Source organism: Protopterus annectens, chromosome 17.part0, assembly GCF_019279795.1.
Source record: "Protopterus annectens isolate FY-2018-M chromosome 17.part0, PAN1.0, whole genome shotgun sequence".
NCBI lineage: Eukaryota > Metazoa > Chordata > Ceratodontiformes > Protopteridae > Protopterus > Protopterus annectens.
The window spans coordinates 12,706,006-12,726,776 of record NC_056751.1 but is presented as its reverse complement, the minus strand read 5'-3'; the positions used below and the strand labels follow the sequence as shown (position 1 = coordinate 12,726,776).

Here is a 20,771-nt window from a genome sequence, read left to right as displayed (position 1 = left end):
CCAGCAATAATGAAAGAAAAAGACCTAAAACCAGGGCTATTTTTTTAATATAACCTACATTCGTTTTAAAAGTAAGCAAATAACCCATCACCATGCACTTTCTGAACAAGAAGTTTTATATGTTTCCAATTTCACTGCTGTTAGGTCAAAAGACCCTAAAGAAATGCAGCTTCATTTAATCCATATACCTATATATTTCATGTCTGATAAATATTTTTTCAATATCCAACATGAAGGTTATTAACATTTCTACACTTCTAATTTTACAGGGCAATTTATTCTATAATTTAGGTACTGTTTGTGACAAAAGTCTCTTTTTGTTTTATTCAATACTAGTTTAAAGGGTGGGAGGATGGCATAATGGTTAAGGTGTTTACCTGGCAAACACTGGCAAACACAAGGTGCAGGGTTTGATTCTCACGTGGGGTAATTGACTTGGCTTAAAATGGCCCACAAGGGGCAATTAGCCTAGTACTAACCTATGAACCTATGAAATAGTGGACCTCCTATTCTGCTCTTATGATACTGTGTAACTAAAGTTAAACCAAGTCAATTTCTTAATATTGGAATACCCACAGCCCAAAAGGATAAACATAATTTACCTCTGAAACATCTATATTCTATGCGGCATAAGTTTAATTTCTGCAATCACTGGTAGTAATCCAGGTTTTGTATTGACACTTATCTTCTTTGTAAACCACAGTTGTACACTTTCTAGTCGATACAGTTCTGCAATAGACATACTACAGAAAACCAAGTGGTATTCAATTAGACCTCTAATGATTGACTTATCCCTTGCCATTATTGTATTTAGTATTAATCCAGCTTTCTTCATTGCTTTAGGTCTATTATCTATCATACAAACCTTAAATTGTAGTTATTTCCTAATAGTGGTACCTAGATCTTTTATGTATTCACAGTTAGAAACTTTAGACATCCTTTAAGTTAACAGTTACATCCATAGCTGTATCAAATTAAATAAATTTACATTTATTTTTACTGAAGCTGAGTTTCCTTGGCTTCCAATCAAGTTTTTATTTGGTCTAGAAAGGTATTTACATGGCTTAGATTGCTGTCACCTTAAATTTGTGCACTGATTTTGCAGTTATCCATGTACTTGTACAGCCAGAACTTAGTTAACATTGGACAGTAAATAAATATAAGATTAAAGAGCACAGGGCCCGATACTGAACCCTGAGGAACACCAGCTCTAATATTCCTCCACGATAAGATAACACCTTTTATTACCACTGACTGTGCTCTGGAAGTTAAACAACTCTCACTTCATCAAATGATGAAATGATTTACACTGAGATTGCATAGCATGTCTAATATTAGCTAATGAGGCATTGTGCTGAAAGCCATTGACAGATCAAAATATACAACAGCACAGCCTATACTTTAGATATCCTATGATAAAATTTTACTTGACACATCAAAGTTGAGCACCGCCTTATGAACCCCATGCCGAGTTTCACCAACATGAGACAAATATTTGTTATTTTTAATAACTCTTGATAGTAAGTAATGTTCAAAAACACAGCTATTGTTGAGGTTAGACTAACCAGTAATACTGTCTATCCACCCTTATAAATTATTACCATATAGGACTTAGTCCATTCTTCAGATACATGTCTTCTAACTGGTAACTGATTAAACTTTACTGTTAATGGGAGAAATAAGATGTCCATCATTTTCCTAATTAATAGTCTAGATATAGTGTCAGGGCCAGAGGTCTTTTTACTTTTTTTTTTTTAGAGATTCCCTAACATCCCCTTCCACGATATAAGGACAGTCTGCTAACTCACATTGGAGGACGTTTGGCCAATGTCTTGAGCCTTCCCAGTATTGTAGAAGTGGTTATTAAACTTCAGCCTGTACAGAAGGGGTCTCAATTGGAATTTCATTCTTGATAATAGATCCTAACTTATCTGCAGCTTTTTTTTTTTTTTTTTTTTTGAGAAATGACGAAGAAGCCTTTGTTATCCTGCGCAAAGGACAATTTCCTTTCAAAATTCCTATTTTTTTCAAACAAGGCTTTCTTGAATTCTCTTGTAATACAGTTTAGTTTTTCTTATACTTTATATTGTAACTCTAGTAAAACCAACGGATAGGAAACAAACTGTTGAACAGAAACTCGGAACACTTGGAGCCAAATAGCACAGTTCACCTTAACGCAGCTTTATTATTCAAAATGAAAGTGGCGTTTTCGCTACAGTAAGTAAGTAGCTTCTTCAGAGGTCTATGGAAAAAAAGGCACCAACTTTTACTCATTTAAATACTAGAAGAAACAATGACATCATTTCCTATTTAGTTGTAAATAAACACAATTCTAAAAACGCAAAATCTAAAAACTCTTATTTTAAAATGAAATAAGAGTAAAAATGCTAGAACATTTCATAATGTATAACATGTACTAAATGTTCTAGCATTTTTACTCTTATTTCATTTTAAAATAAGAGTTTTTAGATTTTGCGTTTTTAGAATTGTGTTTATTTACAACTAAATAGGAAATGATGTCATTGTTTCTTCTAGTATTTAAATGAGTAAAAGTTGGCACCTTTTTTCCATAGACCTCTGAAGAAGCTACTTACTTACTGTAGCGAAAACGCCACTTTCATTTTGAATAATAAAGCTGCGTTAAGGTGAATTGTGCTATATGGCTCCAAGTGTTCCGAGTTTCTGTTCAACAGTTATATTGTAACTCTGTTAACAAAGTTGACAAGTTATTTTTGTTTTGTTGGACAACTTTCACATCAAGGTTTTTTAATTAGGTCATGCTTGAATTTGACCTTAGTAACTCTATCTAAATGCACTCTTCAAGTGCTACATAGATATTCATCACCTTTGCATGGTTTACTTAGGCTGGTCTCCCCTTACCAGGAAAAAGTCTCTAGGTCACTTATCAACTTCATTCACTAACTATCGTCTTCAGTTATTTACCAGAAAACCAATACATTTTGAGGGACAACTGCTGAGAGGTATGGGTGGTTACAATCTCTTGCACTTTATGAATGTTTTTATTCATTTGATCAGAGCTGAGGTGTCACTCAAGAAAAGTCTCTCTGTTGGTCCTGCTGCAGGTGTGTGTGTGTGTGTGTGTGTGTGTGTGTGTGTGTGTGTGTGTGTGTGTGTGTGTGTATGTGTGTGTGTGTGTGTGTGTGTGTGTGTGTGTGTGTGTGTGTGTGTGTGTGTGTGTGTGTGTGCATGTGTGTGTGTGTGTGTGTGTTTGTGTGTGTGTGTGTGTGTGTGTGTGTGTGTGTGTGTGTGTGTGTGTGTGTGTGTGTGTGTATATATATATATGTGTGTGCGTGTGTGTGTATATATATGTATGTATGTATATATATATATAGATATATGTGTGTGTGGATACTAAATTACTTAATGTTTTGCATTAAACTACTTCCTCCAACAACAATTACATATGCTACACCAAATTTGAAACATTAGGTGGAACAGCTATTTGATATCAAAAATATAAAAAATGTATACACTAATTAAAAAATACAAAACAAATTAATACATACCATATTCTAAGCACAATAATACTCTCCAGATTGTGTGTTATCAGAGAAATAACAGACCTTGTAGGGGTGGTGAGCTAAGAACGCACCAGGCAGTCTGTTATTTCTCTGATAACTCCCGCCCTGTTGACCATTTTTGCTGAATTATAAGTCAGTTATAAACTGGGGAAAGTACTAGTGTGCATGAAAAACTTTAGATGCAAGATGTATAAATCTTGAATGCTACACAACATTAGGGGCTACCTTTTAGTTCTTACACTAAGTTGAAAACAATTCAATTGCATTTCTCAACCATTATTCCACATTTACCAACAATGCAACAATTCAAGCTGGATATTTTTAGCAGTCCAATGAAAATTACAGAAGCTTACCTTGTGATATTCTACTAGCTCTGCCAGTGATGTATGCTGCATTTGATCAACACCAAGCAAGCCATAAAACCCTCCTGAGGCATCTATGAGGAAATGTCGAATTGCATCATCTGAACGATAAGAAAGGGCATAGCCTTGAATTCTTTCACTGACTCTGATGAGGAAGCTTCCTCTCTTCTTTGGGGTTAGGAGATCTTCTGCTTCTTGCCTGGGTATAATACCTTTTTTCCCCACAAAATAAAATACACATGATAAAATGTAAGTAATGAACTGCAAACCAAAAAGCTTTTGGACATATTCATTTACACTGGAGACAACATTAATTTGCATACTTTTTAAAATTAAAAAATTTTCTTTACCTCTTCAAGGTTTATTCAAAAGGAAAGCACTGACTGCGATAACTTATACATGCACAATGCTCTGTTTTACCAGAAGACAGAGCACTACATGAAGAATTGTATGGCGTATTAGGGCATTCTATACATGTGCCCACATCTGCAGTTCAACTACCTGTAGCTATAGATCGGTGCTTACTACTCCTCATTGAAATGCAGGATGACTGATGGCTAGTTTTCACTATCATCATTTGTAAGATCTTTCTGAATGAAAGTCACCCCAGTCTTCTGCACCAAATGAAGCTTTAATACTAATACTGAAATAGTGTTACTATCTGTGAGTCACTTATTGATGAAGCTTTAATACTAATACTGAAATAGTGTTACTATCAGTGAGTCACTTATTGATGAAGCTTTAGTACTAATACTGAAATAGTGTTACTATCAGTGAGTCACTTATTGATGAAGCTTTAATACTAATACTGAAATAGTGTTACTATCTGTGAGTCACTTACTGCACTCAATTCTGGCAAACTGACTGCAACCAAAAGCACAAATCAGGAGAAGGTAGGTTTGCCACCTTTCCTTGTGGCCAAAACCAGACCAGGGCTACACCTTTCATACCTCCCCTAACCCACCCATCTCCTCCCCTCTCCCTGCCTACTTTCCACCCATTTTATGACGTTATAGTCACAGCATGGGGAGGAGGAATGTCCTCTTTTCCTGTTTTGTTACACCTTTTTTTTGTACAGAAACGCATAGTAAATCTGCCAATTTAATGAACTCCAATAGTCTGTTTTTTGAAACAGAATACCAGAATTTGTAAAGTGTTTTCTGGACTACTGGACAATCAGCTTGTTTTCTGGATAGTCTGAAAAATAAAAAAAAAGTCAGATAGGCGGTAACCCTAGGAAAAGTTAGTTTTTATTTATCGTAATGATAAATGGTCTAAAACCCCAAATTCAAATGCCAGTATATAAAGCAATAATCTGATTTTCTTTATTCACAAAATATATTTCCCTTTTTGTTGCCTCTACCAATTGGTAACAGCAGAGACCTTGTGCTCCTCCTCCATCTGTTCAAGAGAGAGAGAGACAGGAGGAAAGTCTTGTTAAAGTGCCATGCTAACAGTAGGGAGGCTTTTGTTGGCCTACTATAAACACACAGTCTTGTGCATTGTGTACACTGACATCACTGAAGTTGTTATGTGTATATCTCACATGATTGCTGCCTATTGTACATGGTGCCCTGATACTCTCACCAACACCGCATCACTCTGTCTGCCTGAGCCAGACTGACTAAAAAAACTTTCAATTAAAAAAAAACATTTTATTATATAGTTTACAGCTGCCCATTGGTTTAAAGAGAAGGTATGTGAGAATGTAGCCCTCCATGTCCACATGTACACATACATGCACACACCTTCACATACACACACACACACACACACACACACACACACACACACACACACACACACACACACACTCTCTCTCTCTCTCTCTCTCTCTCTCTCTCTCCACCATCACAACGCCACTTCAAACTGCAGTTAAAAACTACAAGTACTTTATATGTTCACTGGTAAAACAGCACTGAGTGGCCTTGGGACAAGATACCTAATACAAACTGGTTAGATGTAGGCCTGCATCTGCAGAAGCGTAAGACAGGCTAGGGGAGACTCTTATGTGACACAAATTTATTAATATTACACTAGAATATGACACAGTAACTCCTCCCCTTCCATGCTTAAATAGTGTAAAAGAAATCTGATGGAGTTAACAGAGTTTTTTGGTGCCTGATTGCAGATATAAACTTTGTGCTGTTGCTGTGGGCTTGTCTCACACAGTATTATACTTCAAAACAATTGCTATGGATTAACCATCAATACCTACTTTTGTACCAAGAGTGGGAGAACATTTCTGTAAGTTAATTCTATTATCATTATCATGTAAGGAGTTTTATTAAAGTTAATCCACATCAAAAACACTAAAATGTTTTCAATGTATCTTGATATTTTTTCAGTGAGAATGTCCCTGATTAAAGTTTTAAAAAGTTAAATCTCCAGGTGGCTTTACAGTGGGCTGCCATGCCATGTGATTTCATTTTACAAAGTTTTTGCTTCTTTGATGTCATTTTTGTAATTTTACGAGAACTAAAAGTAGAGTCTGGTGAAAGCATTCACAGACTTGCATTCAGCATTCTTTGCATTCCTACTTTTTGATAGCTTTTAGTAACAGCATTAATAGTATATATTCAACAATAACGTATTTTGATATTTGTTATTGATCATCTCATGTATAACATTTTAAGCTATATTTGAATGTCACACTTGAAAAAATGTAGTTTATTTACGGCTTTATTTAGACTCACAACTGTAGTTTTGAAGCCATATTTTATGTTAAAAACAATTACCTGTGATTGATAATACACACATAAAAGCCATCTGCAATTATTAATTAGGTTTAAATTGTTTTAATTACTTATGCATCTAGAATCCGTAACCACTTAAAAGTCTGAGATAAAGCTACCCCTGCAAACCTGTGTGATGTAGTGTGATTAATTCCACAAGAAAATAATATAACATTTCATAAAAGTCAAAATGGCATGTAGAGAGGTAACATTTGGTAAAAAGCACTAACAACACTTCTTAAAAATATGCTGACAATAACTTTTCAGTGTGGTGGAGATGTCCTTTAATTATGTTGCTGTTGTTCAGTTAAGAGATGGGGAGAACATGTTAGTTGAATGTGCCTCAGATTGCAGCTGATCTTTGGCCATGAAGTACTTATCATCTGGATGCAGACCTGTCACTGAAATTAATATCCATATGTAGAAGCCATCCATAAACTACAGAATCTGAATCTATTTTCTCTGTCCTAGATACCTCCTAGACTGTACTTATAGTAGCCAAATGTGATACATTTGTCAATAAGGGTAGAAGCCCATAATCTGCTACATGAGAAGTGAAGTCTGTCTTGCCTTTGGAAAAGTAAATGCATGTGTTCTGTCAAGCAGCCATATTGTTCTTTTGCTGTCAGTGAAATAAACAGGCACAGCTGACAGTTTTATCCATTAAAGTGACCAATGTAAAGTTATAGATATGTGAAATAGGCATATTACATTAGTTTTCACATATGGAGTGTTATATTTCACACAGTGCATAGTGAAGCAAGTAACTGACATGCACTTATAAACAAATTTATTTAAACTAGTACAGACAGAAGCACTGTCTAGAATAGACATATGATGAAATAAAAGTCAAAGTTTACAGAAACTATTAACATTTCCTGAAGAGATCTCAAATTGTACTTAATGCAGAAAACAATTCATTCATGTTTTAAATATGTTAAATAATTGCTGGATTTATTACTGTGCATTATATGGTAATAAACCTCTTGAAAATGTTCTGCTAAATGTATATTTTCCTATTGGTGGTATCCATTTCCCACCCTCCACAAAACAAACCAGCCACATACAGTAAATTGATTTATGTGAAATAAATCAGGGAAAAATGCATAGTTGAAATGACAACAGAACAGCAGTGAAGAAATGAAGTGTTTCTGTACACTAATACTCTAGTTGATAGTGACATTTATAATTTATGTGGTAATACTACAGAGTAAGCAGGACTGTTGCCATATCAGTCCTGTTTAGGAACTATTCACCCCTTTTGCTACCCAAAACTGCATTGATATGATCTGTACTTCTGATATTAACTTGATCTGCTAAGTACCAAAAGCTATTATTAAAAATAATGAATATCTAGCATGTTGGTACACAATATATGTAAAATGTGTTTATTGTGAGAAATTAGAGTTTGAAATGTATCATTTGGGTTGTAACACAATGAGAAAGGACAATGTTTCTATTTCAACTTCTAAACATTTTAAATTATTTAATTATTTCTAGACAAAGGCTTGTATATGGCATAAAATTCCAATATTATCCAAACTACACTTTTTATGTAACAATCATTTTTTAAATCACGTTTTAATTATATATTTTTACTTCTTATTCTCATTTTTATACTCATTTTTAGTTTTTTTTTTTAATGTGTCCAGTTGCTGCAGATATATGAATTTTTATATGCGTTTTAGATAAAGTGGTCTATAAAAAATGAAAGAAACCACAGTACTCGATGCACAGATATAATGTTTACTAAACTGACCATCATTAAATCATAACAACAAACCAGAATTCACTCCTAATTTTATAAGCTTCTTCAGTGCATACAAACATCATAACATTTCAAATTTTAGATAAAAAATGTCAGGAAAGAAGATTTCATTTAAAAAAAGAAACACATACACATGGATATTATCATATAAAATGAATTGTGATATGTATATATTATGTATAAATATGCACAATAAACAATAATAAATGGTATCATTTCGTGCATGTCTTTATCTAATACAGCACCTAATAAAATAACCTACTTTTTTGGTGTAAAACACACAGCTTATCAAATTTATTAGAAAAGGTTTAACTCTGTCTACTCCTATAAAACTAAAAACTGCATTAGAATGTTGTAACTTGTGCTTCATCAAGGCAATTCTTTTTTACAGCTAATATTGCTCTTATGTAATATAATTTTGTGCTTAAAAGGGCAAGATAATGCTTCCACCATGGCATATGCACTGTACAAGGAAAATCACCCATTCAGTGCCACATGTGATATATATATATATATATATATATATATATATATATGTATATACAAATCTGAAAAACGTTTGCTGTATTTGCACAGGTAAAAATGTTGATTTTACAACACTGGGATAACAAACACATCTACCATAAGAGAAACAACCTATGAGATTAACTCTGAATGTTTGTTGCTAACATATTTCGTTATGTGGGTTTTAAAGTCAGAAAAAGATTGGGCAATAAACATACCCTTTCTATGTATATAACTATATTTGTGTGCGGTACTATCCTATTAAAGAACCTATCGGCTGTCAGAATCAGCTAGAATGTATTAACAATTGCCTTCAATTTATAGGTAATACTACCATACTTAGTAGTAAATCGTAGTGGTTGTTTTGGATTTCATTGATTACCCCAATATTAAATCCCTGTGCTAAAAAATGATTAGACATGTCCCTACATTGTGGTTCAAAATCTGATGTGTCGCTACAATTTTTAACACCTTTATTGAATTATAACTTAAGACATAGGCAAACATATGTATTTAAATAACAAAAAACAAACCATGTTACCATGTTCATACTTACAAACATACGTCATATATATTCTTTTATATCATCAATCCAACATTACATACATTGATCAATTCCTGCATTCCTTTATTCCTCCTCAGAACATTATTCTGTATCCACTGCTCCCACAAATTTTAGTTTTTCTATGTAATTCATCCTTACCCTTTTCCAAAGATCTCAATTCTGGTTCTTTTTATCTATCTATATTACAGTATTCACTACTTCAAATATAGTTAGTTTAGATTTTAATTTCCATTTTTCAGTAACTGTATTTTTGTTTTTATGGGCAGCCACCCGAATTAAACTTAACAAGGCCTTACTATGTCTATGCAATTCAGATCATGTATCCCATCTTAAAATAGATAAATAAAGTAAACAAATTAAATAATAATAATAATAATAATAATAATAATAATATTTTTCTTAGTTACATCTATTTGTTCGCCCAATATTTCTGACAGAGTACTCTGCAGGGAATTTTTAAAGTCTGCCAACTCATTACACTCCCAAAACATATGTTCCCAGTTACCTCTTTCTTCTCCATTTGCCATTTACCTGAGAAAAAAATTTTTTGGAATCTGCTTGAATTACAAAATTACCTATGCAAATGCTTCCAAAAAATCCTAAATCTTCTAGACGTTGTTGTATATTTGTGAGCCATACATATGTATTCTCATTGTTTCCTTATAAATTGCGTATCCAATCTCTGATCCCAATCTTATATAACCTCCTCAGATTGATTTCTAAAGTTATCATGCAATATTTTACTTGCCCTACTATTTAACTATTTTTAACTGCAGCTTCTGTTCTAGAGTTACCTAAAAACTTCACTTGAGTAGGTCTTTGACAAAGGATTCCTATATCCCCTTGCTCTCTTTTCTCTTTGTCTATACTCTGATATCAATTCCTTACAAGCAAGGCAGTCTCTAGCCTGCAGTCCAAACGTCTTTTTGGCTTCTTCACATTCTTTTACCTTTCCCTCTTTAGTTATTTGTTGGCAATACTTTGGTTCCTTTGCCAGTTTTCTCCAGTAAATTCCAGCCTCCATTTGCTTACTCTCTGCACCCCTAATTGCAATCATCCCTATTGACAGAATCTCCTTTCTCCATTCTCATGTTGGCTTAGTTCTTATAATAATTCCTGCTACATTGTGAACATTATATTCTGTTTGGCTGTTGTTATTCTTCTAAAGGATCTGCAACCCATATCCTACTCTTTCCTTATTTCTTGAATCACCCCTCCCACACACTTCATCATCATCGCTTTCCACTTTGAATTATAGCTGTTTGCTTGTGCTAAGTATATGAGCCTTAACCATGTAGCTCTAAAATATCCCTTCAAATCAGGTAATCCTAAACCACCTTATTCTATTGGAAGGATCAACTTATCCCACTTAAACTTTGCCCTCCTACCTCCAGATAAAATCATTCAACTCTTTATTAATTACTGTCTATAACATCTTATTTGGTTAATAAAAATATGCCTGACATGTATATAAAATGAAAGGAAATAAAATATTTTTCACTGCTTATATCTTACTGTTATCCATAAACAAAATCTTCCAGTTTTGCAGTTTTTGTATTATCTTTTTTTAGTTTCTTCCCACACATCCTTAGCTGGCATAATAGAATCCTTTTTTTCCCAAACTCCTAAATACTTCATTTTAGCATCCCCCCATAAATATGGGTATTTTTGAACCCATTCATGTGTGGGTACATAATTTACAACTATAACCTTTGTTTTGTCTTGATTAATTTTATATCCTGAAAAAAACATGCAGCTGCCTCAAAATGATCCACAACACTAAGCTGTCCTTTTCTGGTTATATCAAGTACAAAATTATATTTTTTACAAATAAAGCAAATTTTTCCAGATAACCATACCAACTGTATCCTTGAACTTATGAGTCCGATATTTTCTTTGCCAATGGCTCTAAATATAAAACAAATAACAAAGGGGAAAGAGGACAACCCTGTCTGGTTCCTCTTTTCAGACACAACTTATGAGAGAAGTACCCTGCCACTATAATTTTTGCCTCTCATCCCTCATATATCTTCTTAAATAACCTTATTATTGTTTCAGGGAATGCAAACACTTTCATTGCAATACTCATAAAATCCCAGAGTATTCTGTCAAATATATTTTTTCTGCATCAAGTCCCACCAACAACAGCAGTATTTTCTTACATTCTGTTTCCCTCTTGAACATTGCTGTTCTACTAATGCTATCAAATGTTTGCTTCCCCTCCACAAAGCCACATTGATCCATATCTATCAATTTTGGTAACACCTTTGCTATTCTTCTCTCTTCTATATGCATAAAAACTTTTTAATCGTGACTTACAATTGAAATGGGTCTATATGAAGCTGGATCTAATAGGTTGTTACTGTCTTTAGGCATTGCACCCACCACAGCTTTCTTCCAGGATGTTGGTGCTTCTCCTCCATTTAAAATACTGTTAAACAAAACCTTCCATATCTTTATCGCTTTCTTCCATCTCAGCTTCCAAACGTCTACATGAATACCATCTATTCGTGGAGACATTCCTGGAACTTGATTATACCTCACCTTTTTATCTCATTTCCTCATATTGTAACTGTTAATTGTTGCGTCTCATCTACCTCCAACTCTGGCATACCTAAGTGTTTCACAAATATTTCCATTTGTGCTTTTTCTTAGCTTTTACGTCCCTCTGCTTTATACAAATTTTCATAAAATTTCCAAAATATCTCTAATATTGCTATAGGATCTTGTAATAGAGTTCTTAAGTTTGTCTACAACCCTTTCTACTTTCTGTTGCCCAAGTTGTTGTGCTAAATGTTTTGTGCTCTGGAGTTATTATCAAAAACAGTTGCTTACCAGCAGTCATACTAAACTCATGCACATTATCCAGATACTCCCTTATTTTCTTTTCAGCACTCTGCATTTGCAACTGTTCTAGTTCTATCAGACTCCCCTTATTCTGCAACACTTTAACCTTTGTCATCCCCTCTAACTAATTCTTACTTCTTAACCATATCTCTTTTTCCTTTTATTTCTACCCTATTTTAAACTCCACTCTCATTTTATCCCATTCATTAGCAATAACTTCTGAAGCAATTTCTGTCTTCCCTAATAACTCTCAAATAATTTCCACTACCCATTCTATAAACTCTTTTCTTTTTATAAGGTAGGAGGTGAAGTACCAGTGTCATAATTGTAGATCATTATCCTGAGTTTTTTATCTTAGCTGTTATTGGCACATGATCTTAAACAGTTTTTGGATGTGTGTCGAAAGCTTTCAATGAAATGCACACATTCCTGTGAAATATAATTTCTGTCTAGTCTTGCCAGTTATTGCACCTTGGGGAATAATATTTAAATGTTTTGCAAGTTCCTACTACTAAATTCATGTCTTCCATACCAAATTTTTTTTTCAGTTTCTTCAGAAATCTAGCATCTTTTGTGATAGTTTCCCTTCCAGAGTCCCTAGATACGTCCTCATTGCTGCAGATGAAGCTCTATTGCCCCACCTATACGTAATATTTCCTGATGAAAGCTGATTTCTCCCCAATGTTTTCTTAAGCTCAATAATAGCAGTTTTAGGTGGAATATAAATACATACCAGCGTAATCTTCCCTTACCAGTAGCCCCTCACTACCACAAATCTACCATTACTATCTTTGTTCCTCTTCTATCACTATTGGAGCACCCCTAGCAATTAGTATAAGTACTTCTTTCTTCCTTTGTCTCTGATAAACTGCTGAATATGTTGTGCTCTGATTTTGGATGTTAAAAAAGGAGTAGAATTAAAAAAAAAAAAAAGTAATTTTGCTCTTTCACCTTTTTCTCACTTCTCTAAGTCTGTGTGTCCTGGAAATTAGTATATTTAGAGATTTTGGTATAGGTGACTGTCTCTAAATGGGGATGCAGAGGGGCTTGTCCTCTCTGAACATGAATATTTAGGATTATCAGTTGCTTGAGTGTTCCATTTCGCTTTGGTTTAGAATTTTTGCTGGAATTACTATCCCCTTCCTGACTTGCCTAGTCTTCTGCATTTCCCTTTTATTTATATGTTAGTTTTTGTTTTCTTTCCTGGCTTAGGGCACCAATAAAAATGACCAGTTTCAGGTCTACCAACATATGAATGCACAGCGAACAGTACACTACAGCAAAAAAAAAAAAATGAGGTGACTGCAATCAGCATCATAAAAGAATACAATAATAGATAAGAAAAATAGTTGGGGTACAATTAATAGCGAGTAGAATTAACAGTTTTCCCTTCCTGCTGGGAAAGTCGTAATTCTTATTTAACCAGCAACTGCTATTAGCAAGTCATCATAAGAACTGTTATATTTCTGCTGCATGCATCTGCAAATTCTAACAGCTTCTTCTGGAAACTTCCTCCAATCATTAAACATTGTTATGATGAAAAAATAAATCCCTGTAACTCCCCTGAGCTGTCCTTCTTCTTTAGTCAGACTGCAACCTTGTGCTCTAATATACTTTCTGAAATATTGTACTCACCTCAACCCTATCAAATCCAGTTATTCCTTTGAATTCTTAAATTCTTCCTTTAAAACATCATCACCCCATGCCTTTCTTCTTAAGTCTATATATCAAACCGTTGTATGCCTTTGGATAAAGACCATCGGTATTATTGTCATAGTCCTCTGAGATGCCTCTGTCTCATTTATAGCCTTATAAGGAAAAGATCTGTAGAAGTGCACACAGTGATGTGTAAGTAATCTTACTAATCATCTATAAAAAGGCATAAACATTTAATGTTTATTGTTATGACATATGATGTGACAGATCAGGAAATATGAGATTATTAAGCAATAATCCATGACTGTGTGTGGGTTTATCAAGATTTACCCATGGTTGGTGTGGTTTGATCATGAGGGCAAAGCTCAAGTGATTAAACAGAGCCAACAGGGGGTAAATCCTGATACACCCGCATACAGGAGTAGATTATTGCTTTATATAATGACATTATTGAAGTCTTATCCTACATTTTCTTCTGTGGGCTGATGTACTTTGCATGTCTATAAGACTTGTGTTACCATGCGTGCACAGTACATCAGTGTAGTGCAGGAGAAGGAACGGAGAAAAGAGGATTTTATGAGAAGCAGCAGAGTGCAAAGAAAATCAGGTATGCTTCTGTTTCTTTAGTTTTGCAGAATATACCTGATTCTTCCTGCATTTTGCTGTCTTCCAGAATATGCAAATATATTATATTATTATCTATTTTGAAAGAACTTCCAATAGTCTAACTTGGAAGCTTATACATTTGTTGTAAATAAACAAGGGTGTTAGCTTGAGTGTGTTTTCCATTTTTTGTGTTGATGGCTTACATATATAACTCCCCTTAATTCCAAGAAGATTTCCACAATGAAGCATTGCCTATCTGAGCTTTTGCACAGCCTTAAGACATATGATATCAGTAGGTTTTGTAGGTGAAAAAGATACAATGCCAGTTCTTATGAGATGTAGATAACAATCTCCTGTACCAAACTAATATGCTGGGGGAAGTGCTTCCTAATACTTTTGTTTCAAACACTGCTTAAATTCTTTAAAGATGGTCTTGGGTTGCAAGGATCTTCTGTAACATAAAAGATGTAGAATATGTTTCTAAATTGGAAATCCTAGATTGCCAACCTTCAGGGAAGCCATCCGTGCCTTGTCAAGCAGCTCTTTCCTCTTCCCATCCAATGCACATTGGATGATGAGCTTCTGAATCTTGGCCAACCACAGCTGTTTATGAGGCATTGGTACATCCTACATCCAGTGCACATTGGATGATAAGCTTCTGAATCTTGGCCAGCCACAGCTGTTTATGAGGCATTGGTACATCCTACATCCAGTGCACATTGGATGATGAGCTTCTGAATCTTGGCCAACCACAGCTGTTTATGAGGCATTGGTACATCCTAAGACGTATGATTTTTTGATAGAGCTATCATTTTAACTGCTTCTACCCTCCCATAGCATGAACACTGTAATATTTTCCATCTATGAACCTTAATATTCATATCATGACAAAGTTTGTTTAAATTTGTTTGTAACAGATGATCTACATATTGGGACATAACAATATATCTATGGAGATGCACTATGCTTAAACAATAATTCTTGAGTATTATGTCTATATTCTAGGGCACCTTGATTTATTGTCAAGGGCAAAGTTGTATTCATATTGATTCTTAAACTGGACCAACTATGGAAAGCTTCTAACAAATTATCAAACTCTTGGAGATTGTGGGAGAGGTTACTAGTTAAGATCAAGCAGTCATCCACAGGCAACAAGGTCTTGGTTGTAATGGCAATTAGTTGTTATTCTGTAGGTTATTTATTATGTTCTTGATAAGCTGTGCAAAGAGTTATATCACTAATAGAAATACAAAAAATGATTCAGCATACTCCAATTATGCTGAGCAGAAAACAGATTAATGCTATGAGCATCTTCATTCTCAGTTATACAGACTTTACCAATGTGAGCCATTCCCCAAAACAGGACACCTTATAAGAAACATTTCAGGCACGTTGCCATACCTCTCAACCTTTTAACACAAGAAATCTGTACACATAATAGGGTGACAAAGAACCTAAAATAGGGACATTTTTTTTAACATTGCTTTTATAAACTTAAAAAGTTGATAGAATAACATGTTTTACAATATCATGTGTTTTCTGAAGGGTGTGAAGTCTGAAACTCAAATGTTTGCCATTATTTTCTAACTTCAACCCTCAATGATTTGCCAGAAAACCAAAACTTTTATGTATCTCTCAACTGTCCCTGATTTTGACTCAAATTTTAGCTCTGTCCCTCTTAATCCCTCCTAAAATGATGACTTTTGGAGGAAAGCTGGTGAATTTCACTTAATGAATAATGACAATAATTAAGTGTTGTAGACTTCCTTTACTTCAGAAAATGTACATTAATTCATATGTTATGATTTTGTGAATGTCTCAAGTGAATAGCAGTAATATTTTAAAATTGTCCCTGATTGTCCCTGTTTTTTTCTGGCTTTGTCCCTGATTCTGTTGAAATGAGTTCCCGATTGGTTGAGAGCTGCTCAAGAGAACAAAAATATGAAGCAAAAATCTTGAGATTCTGTGAAAATCTGGACAGCCGAAAGGTATGCACTTTGCTAATACCTAGCCAGTGAACATACACCAATGATTAAATACGAAATTGCTTAAAATACAAATGTCAGTGTTTTTGAAAATGAAGAATGTGAACCATTCCAAATAGAGTTTGTCAAATCTTTTGTATGATACTGATATGCAATACCAAAGGCAAAAACACATAAAAACAAATAAATCCCTATGTAATACAAGAATGCATAGTTCATGGTAACTAAAGGGTCCTTGACAAAGTTGATATACAGGACAAATACCTACTATCTCCAGCAAGAACCATGTTTATAGACACAGAAAAATATTTCAATTTTGTATGGTGAAATTATGTCTGCAAAATTCTGAAGGAAGGCCTAGGGACACCTGCCATTATTTATTACAGTGATACAATGCTGGCAAAACCCCTCTCATGCTACTTAGCTGACAAAATCAGAAGTTTCAGCTCCCTTTCCCAAACTGAGAGCTACTAGATGAGGCTACTCCCCCTTTTATCTTCTTGTTATAGATTTTCTGCATAGGTTGATACACACCCATGCCACAATGCTTGGCTGATAACTGCAGGAGGGAATAAAAATTGTTCCTTTTTTTAGATGGCTGTCTAATTGTTTCAGAGAATCTAGCATTGGACATCCTGACTGTAATTAACCTTTAGGATGACCTTCTTTTTAGCTCAGGCCCATACGCTAGCCTGTTAAAAAGAGAGCTACTTTCTTTGAATTTGGCTACTAAGGAATCCTAGAATGACTTCACCACACTCCCGACTGGCTGGTATGTAAGTTCACCAAGTAATTATGCATCTTTTTTGACTCACCTGTTCACTGTATTGTAGAGGTGAACCTCATACCCCATTAGGATTCCTTATGATCCATGCACATACCAAAAGAATTACCCCAAAAGCATTACTCTGCCCCAAACTCTTCTATATCTTGTTCTTGTGCTTCCTGCTTACTACTGGCTCAAGAAAATCAAAAAGCTAACAGTTCATACAAATATGTTATTTATCACAAAACAAAATAAGGTGAAAATAAAATTATTATGAATTCAGACGTGGAAGTAGAAAGGTATGTGGCAAAGGTTGCACTCTGCATACAGTTCTGAACACATTCTGAGAAAAGAAGACTTTATGAGGAAGACATGAACTAGCCTTACTGGACAGTATACCACATTCTGTAATTCAACTGAATCACTCAAGTCTCCCCACACATATCTATATGTAGTAACATCCAAACATCCAAACAAGCAGCATTGGCAACCTGCAGGAAGAATTTAGCGCTCTGATGTATGTGACATTTCTATCCCATTTTGAAATTATCTCAAGATATACACTGAAGAGATTAACAGAAAGAGGCAAATGGGTGTACAAAGGTTTCCCCACAGGCTCTAATTTAGTGCAAAAAGTGAACAGAAGTGACACTTTTGGAGCCTTTACACATTTTAAAGACAAGATTTATCTATAGCTTTCGGAGTCTGGAAATTTCTTCTGTTTAGCTGTTCTCCACTCCTTGCTAAGGGTACTTATAAGTGTGGGTGCCTCCCCCTCAGAGATATTATAGTTGCATCTGATAAGATTTGTCCATTGTCTTTCCAACTAAAATCATCTCACTTGTACTGAGTGCTGAATTAGTGACATATACTGACTATGCTCATGGCAACCTCCATGAAGCTCTACAACATTATAACAGAAGAAGTGGAAGGATGCTTGCCTCGAAGGTAAGATCTTTGCTAAACCTCCCTGCAACTCCCTGCCTTCATGAGAATGCCCTTTTGTTTAAACATGAAGAATACTATACCCTCTTGAAAAGTTTCACAGGAACAAGTAAATTCTGAAGTGTGACTCATAGTTCGGTGAGATGCCCTAACACAGGTAAACGAAAAAGATATGGTTAGACCATGGGGTGACAGTGAACAAAGGGAGACCTACTGTTTGTTGCTGGAGAGGTGATCTACACTCAGAACACTGAATCTAAAAGATCACTGGCATCCTGTCATGGCAGCTAGACCCAGAGATGAGTGAGAAGGTGACCACTTTGTTTTCTCACTACCCCTCCACTTTTTCTCTGAATCTGTGTAATTTGAGAGTTGATATATATATATATATATATATATATATATATATATACATGTGTATGTGTGTGTGTATAGTGTGTGTGTGTGTGTGTGTGTGTGTGTGTGTGTGTGTGTGTGTGTGTGTGTGTGTGTGTGTGTGTGTGTGTGTACACGTGTGTGTGTTCCTGCAGAAAAAAAGTTGTGCAACCTTAGGACTATCACTGTTTTGTCTAATGACCTCACAAGGATTTAGAAGCTTTGGGGTTGAATAATCTTGCATGAATTAAATGAAAAGTGATTATTCACAGTGCACACATGAACAAATCCTAGTTTTATTAAAAGGCATTGTGTGTCTTTAAATTTTAACTAGACTTAATGGAATAAGGTATAAATGGTTAAGAAATGTAATATGGAGGCATCTGATGAAGTCTTGTATACAAGACCAAAGTGCTTATCCTGCCTGTGAATAAAGTATTTTGCTACCATCTGTGGATTTGGGCCTCTGTTCTGTGTTTTTTTGAGTTTCTACAATTACACCATTTTTCTGGTTTCAAATCCTAGTTTGTATCTAAATGTAAGCTCCCAAATAAGATTTCCCCTAGAAGATTTAATTTTTTAATCAAACTTCAGATACTCACCAACAGATTACTTCTCTCCTGTGGCTACTGAGTTTTCCAGACTATTTAGACACACCAAACTGAGAGCTACTGTACCATGCAATATAATGAGATATCAGAGGCACTCAAAGACTTCATTCAACTGTTTGCAGTGTAAAACTGACAGTGTAATCCTTGCACCTCAGGTTTTATGTTTTACATACTTACATTAACTGATGTAATCTACACAGACCTTGTAGAGTTTAGCTTTATAGTTTATTGACATTAATGTATTATAGTGTTCTGGTGTTTTTATTAATTGATTTTGCTCTTATTTTTGTGTATGCATTTCAATAAACTGTTGAGCACTATAATAAAATGAAAATACATTGAATATAATACATTTATAAATGGCTACAGAATGTGAATATATGTTTTAACTTTAGAATGAAGGTAACTTTTAAGTTGATAAATCATCATTCCATGTACGTGACTTATTAAAACTGATATATATGATATACATGGAGATTCAGGGAAAAAACACTGCTCATGTTAAGGGCTAAGGTATAAAGGCTCTGATTTCAGGATGCAGTATTTTGTGATTCAAAGACAGATTAGCTATGACAAGGAAAGACTTTATTATCTACTCATTTGCATGTCTCGGAATCACTGTTAACCACTGCAAGTGCGTATTAGCATTTTCCTGCATTAGTTAACAGTGGTGGCAGTTGCATCATGTTCGCATATGAATCACCTCATTCAGTCTCTCACACACAATACACACATTCATGTGTTGTGAGAACATCTACAATGTCTCCTTTTTCCTTCACACCACTCCTTTCTGAATCAAGCTTTTTTTTTTTTAAACTGGGGTCTGCACGATTAACCATCTCACAGAGGAAAAGTACAGGACAGCAAACAATAATTTATTTTAACTACAGCAATTTACATGATGCACATACTGGACTCCGGCACATTGCTTATTTATCACTTTTCATGTTCACAATAGATCTTCTTTAGATATACATGCTGAAGCTATTTTATAGGGTGGAACAGCCTTAAATGTTTGTAGAAAGAAGTATCCCTTCCAATGCTTTTAGATAAAAGTTAAAGCCTCTGAAAGTAACAATTCTCTAACACAATCTTACATTAAATTAAGCATTAAATTGTTTTATCAGTCAAATGGAGCCCCTGTGTAAACATTTTTTTAACAGCACACACCATGCTATGCTGTCTTGCAAGAAAGTAGCAGCAATTGATGCAGTAAATCTGAAATGGCCAAAATCAATACATTGATTTTCCATCATCAAGTACAAATCGTCAATGATTTTTTTTTTTTGTTTGTTATTCATTGATCAGGTATGCTCAATGGACAAAGGTATCCATTTCCAGAGTTGACCTGGGTGCACTGCATGGTTACATTACTTGCTTAGAGTCAAGGTTAGGAAAATAGAGGTGGTAAGAAAACAAGTTATTTACCTTGCAGAGATGGACTGTGGTCAAATGGGGCCTTAGGCAGGGTAATGGATCAGGGATCTCTGCAACAGCACCTCCA

General features: G+C 34.7%; 1 protein-coding gene across 1 annotated transcript in view; it reads right to left on the bottom strand.

Annotated features, from left to right (window-relative positions):
- SH2D4A (SH2 domain containing 4A) overlaps nt 1–20,771 on the bottom strand; it is an 886,351-nt gene that overhangs the window by 63,235 nt on the left and 802,345 nt on the right. Inside the window, exon 8 of the mRNA XM_044059754.1 lies at nt 3,896–4,116. Within this exon, the coding sequence (XP_043915689.1) occupies nt 3,896–4,116 (221 nt within the window). The remainder of the gene's footprint in view (nt 1–3,895; nt 4,117–20,771) is intronic.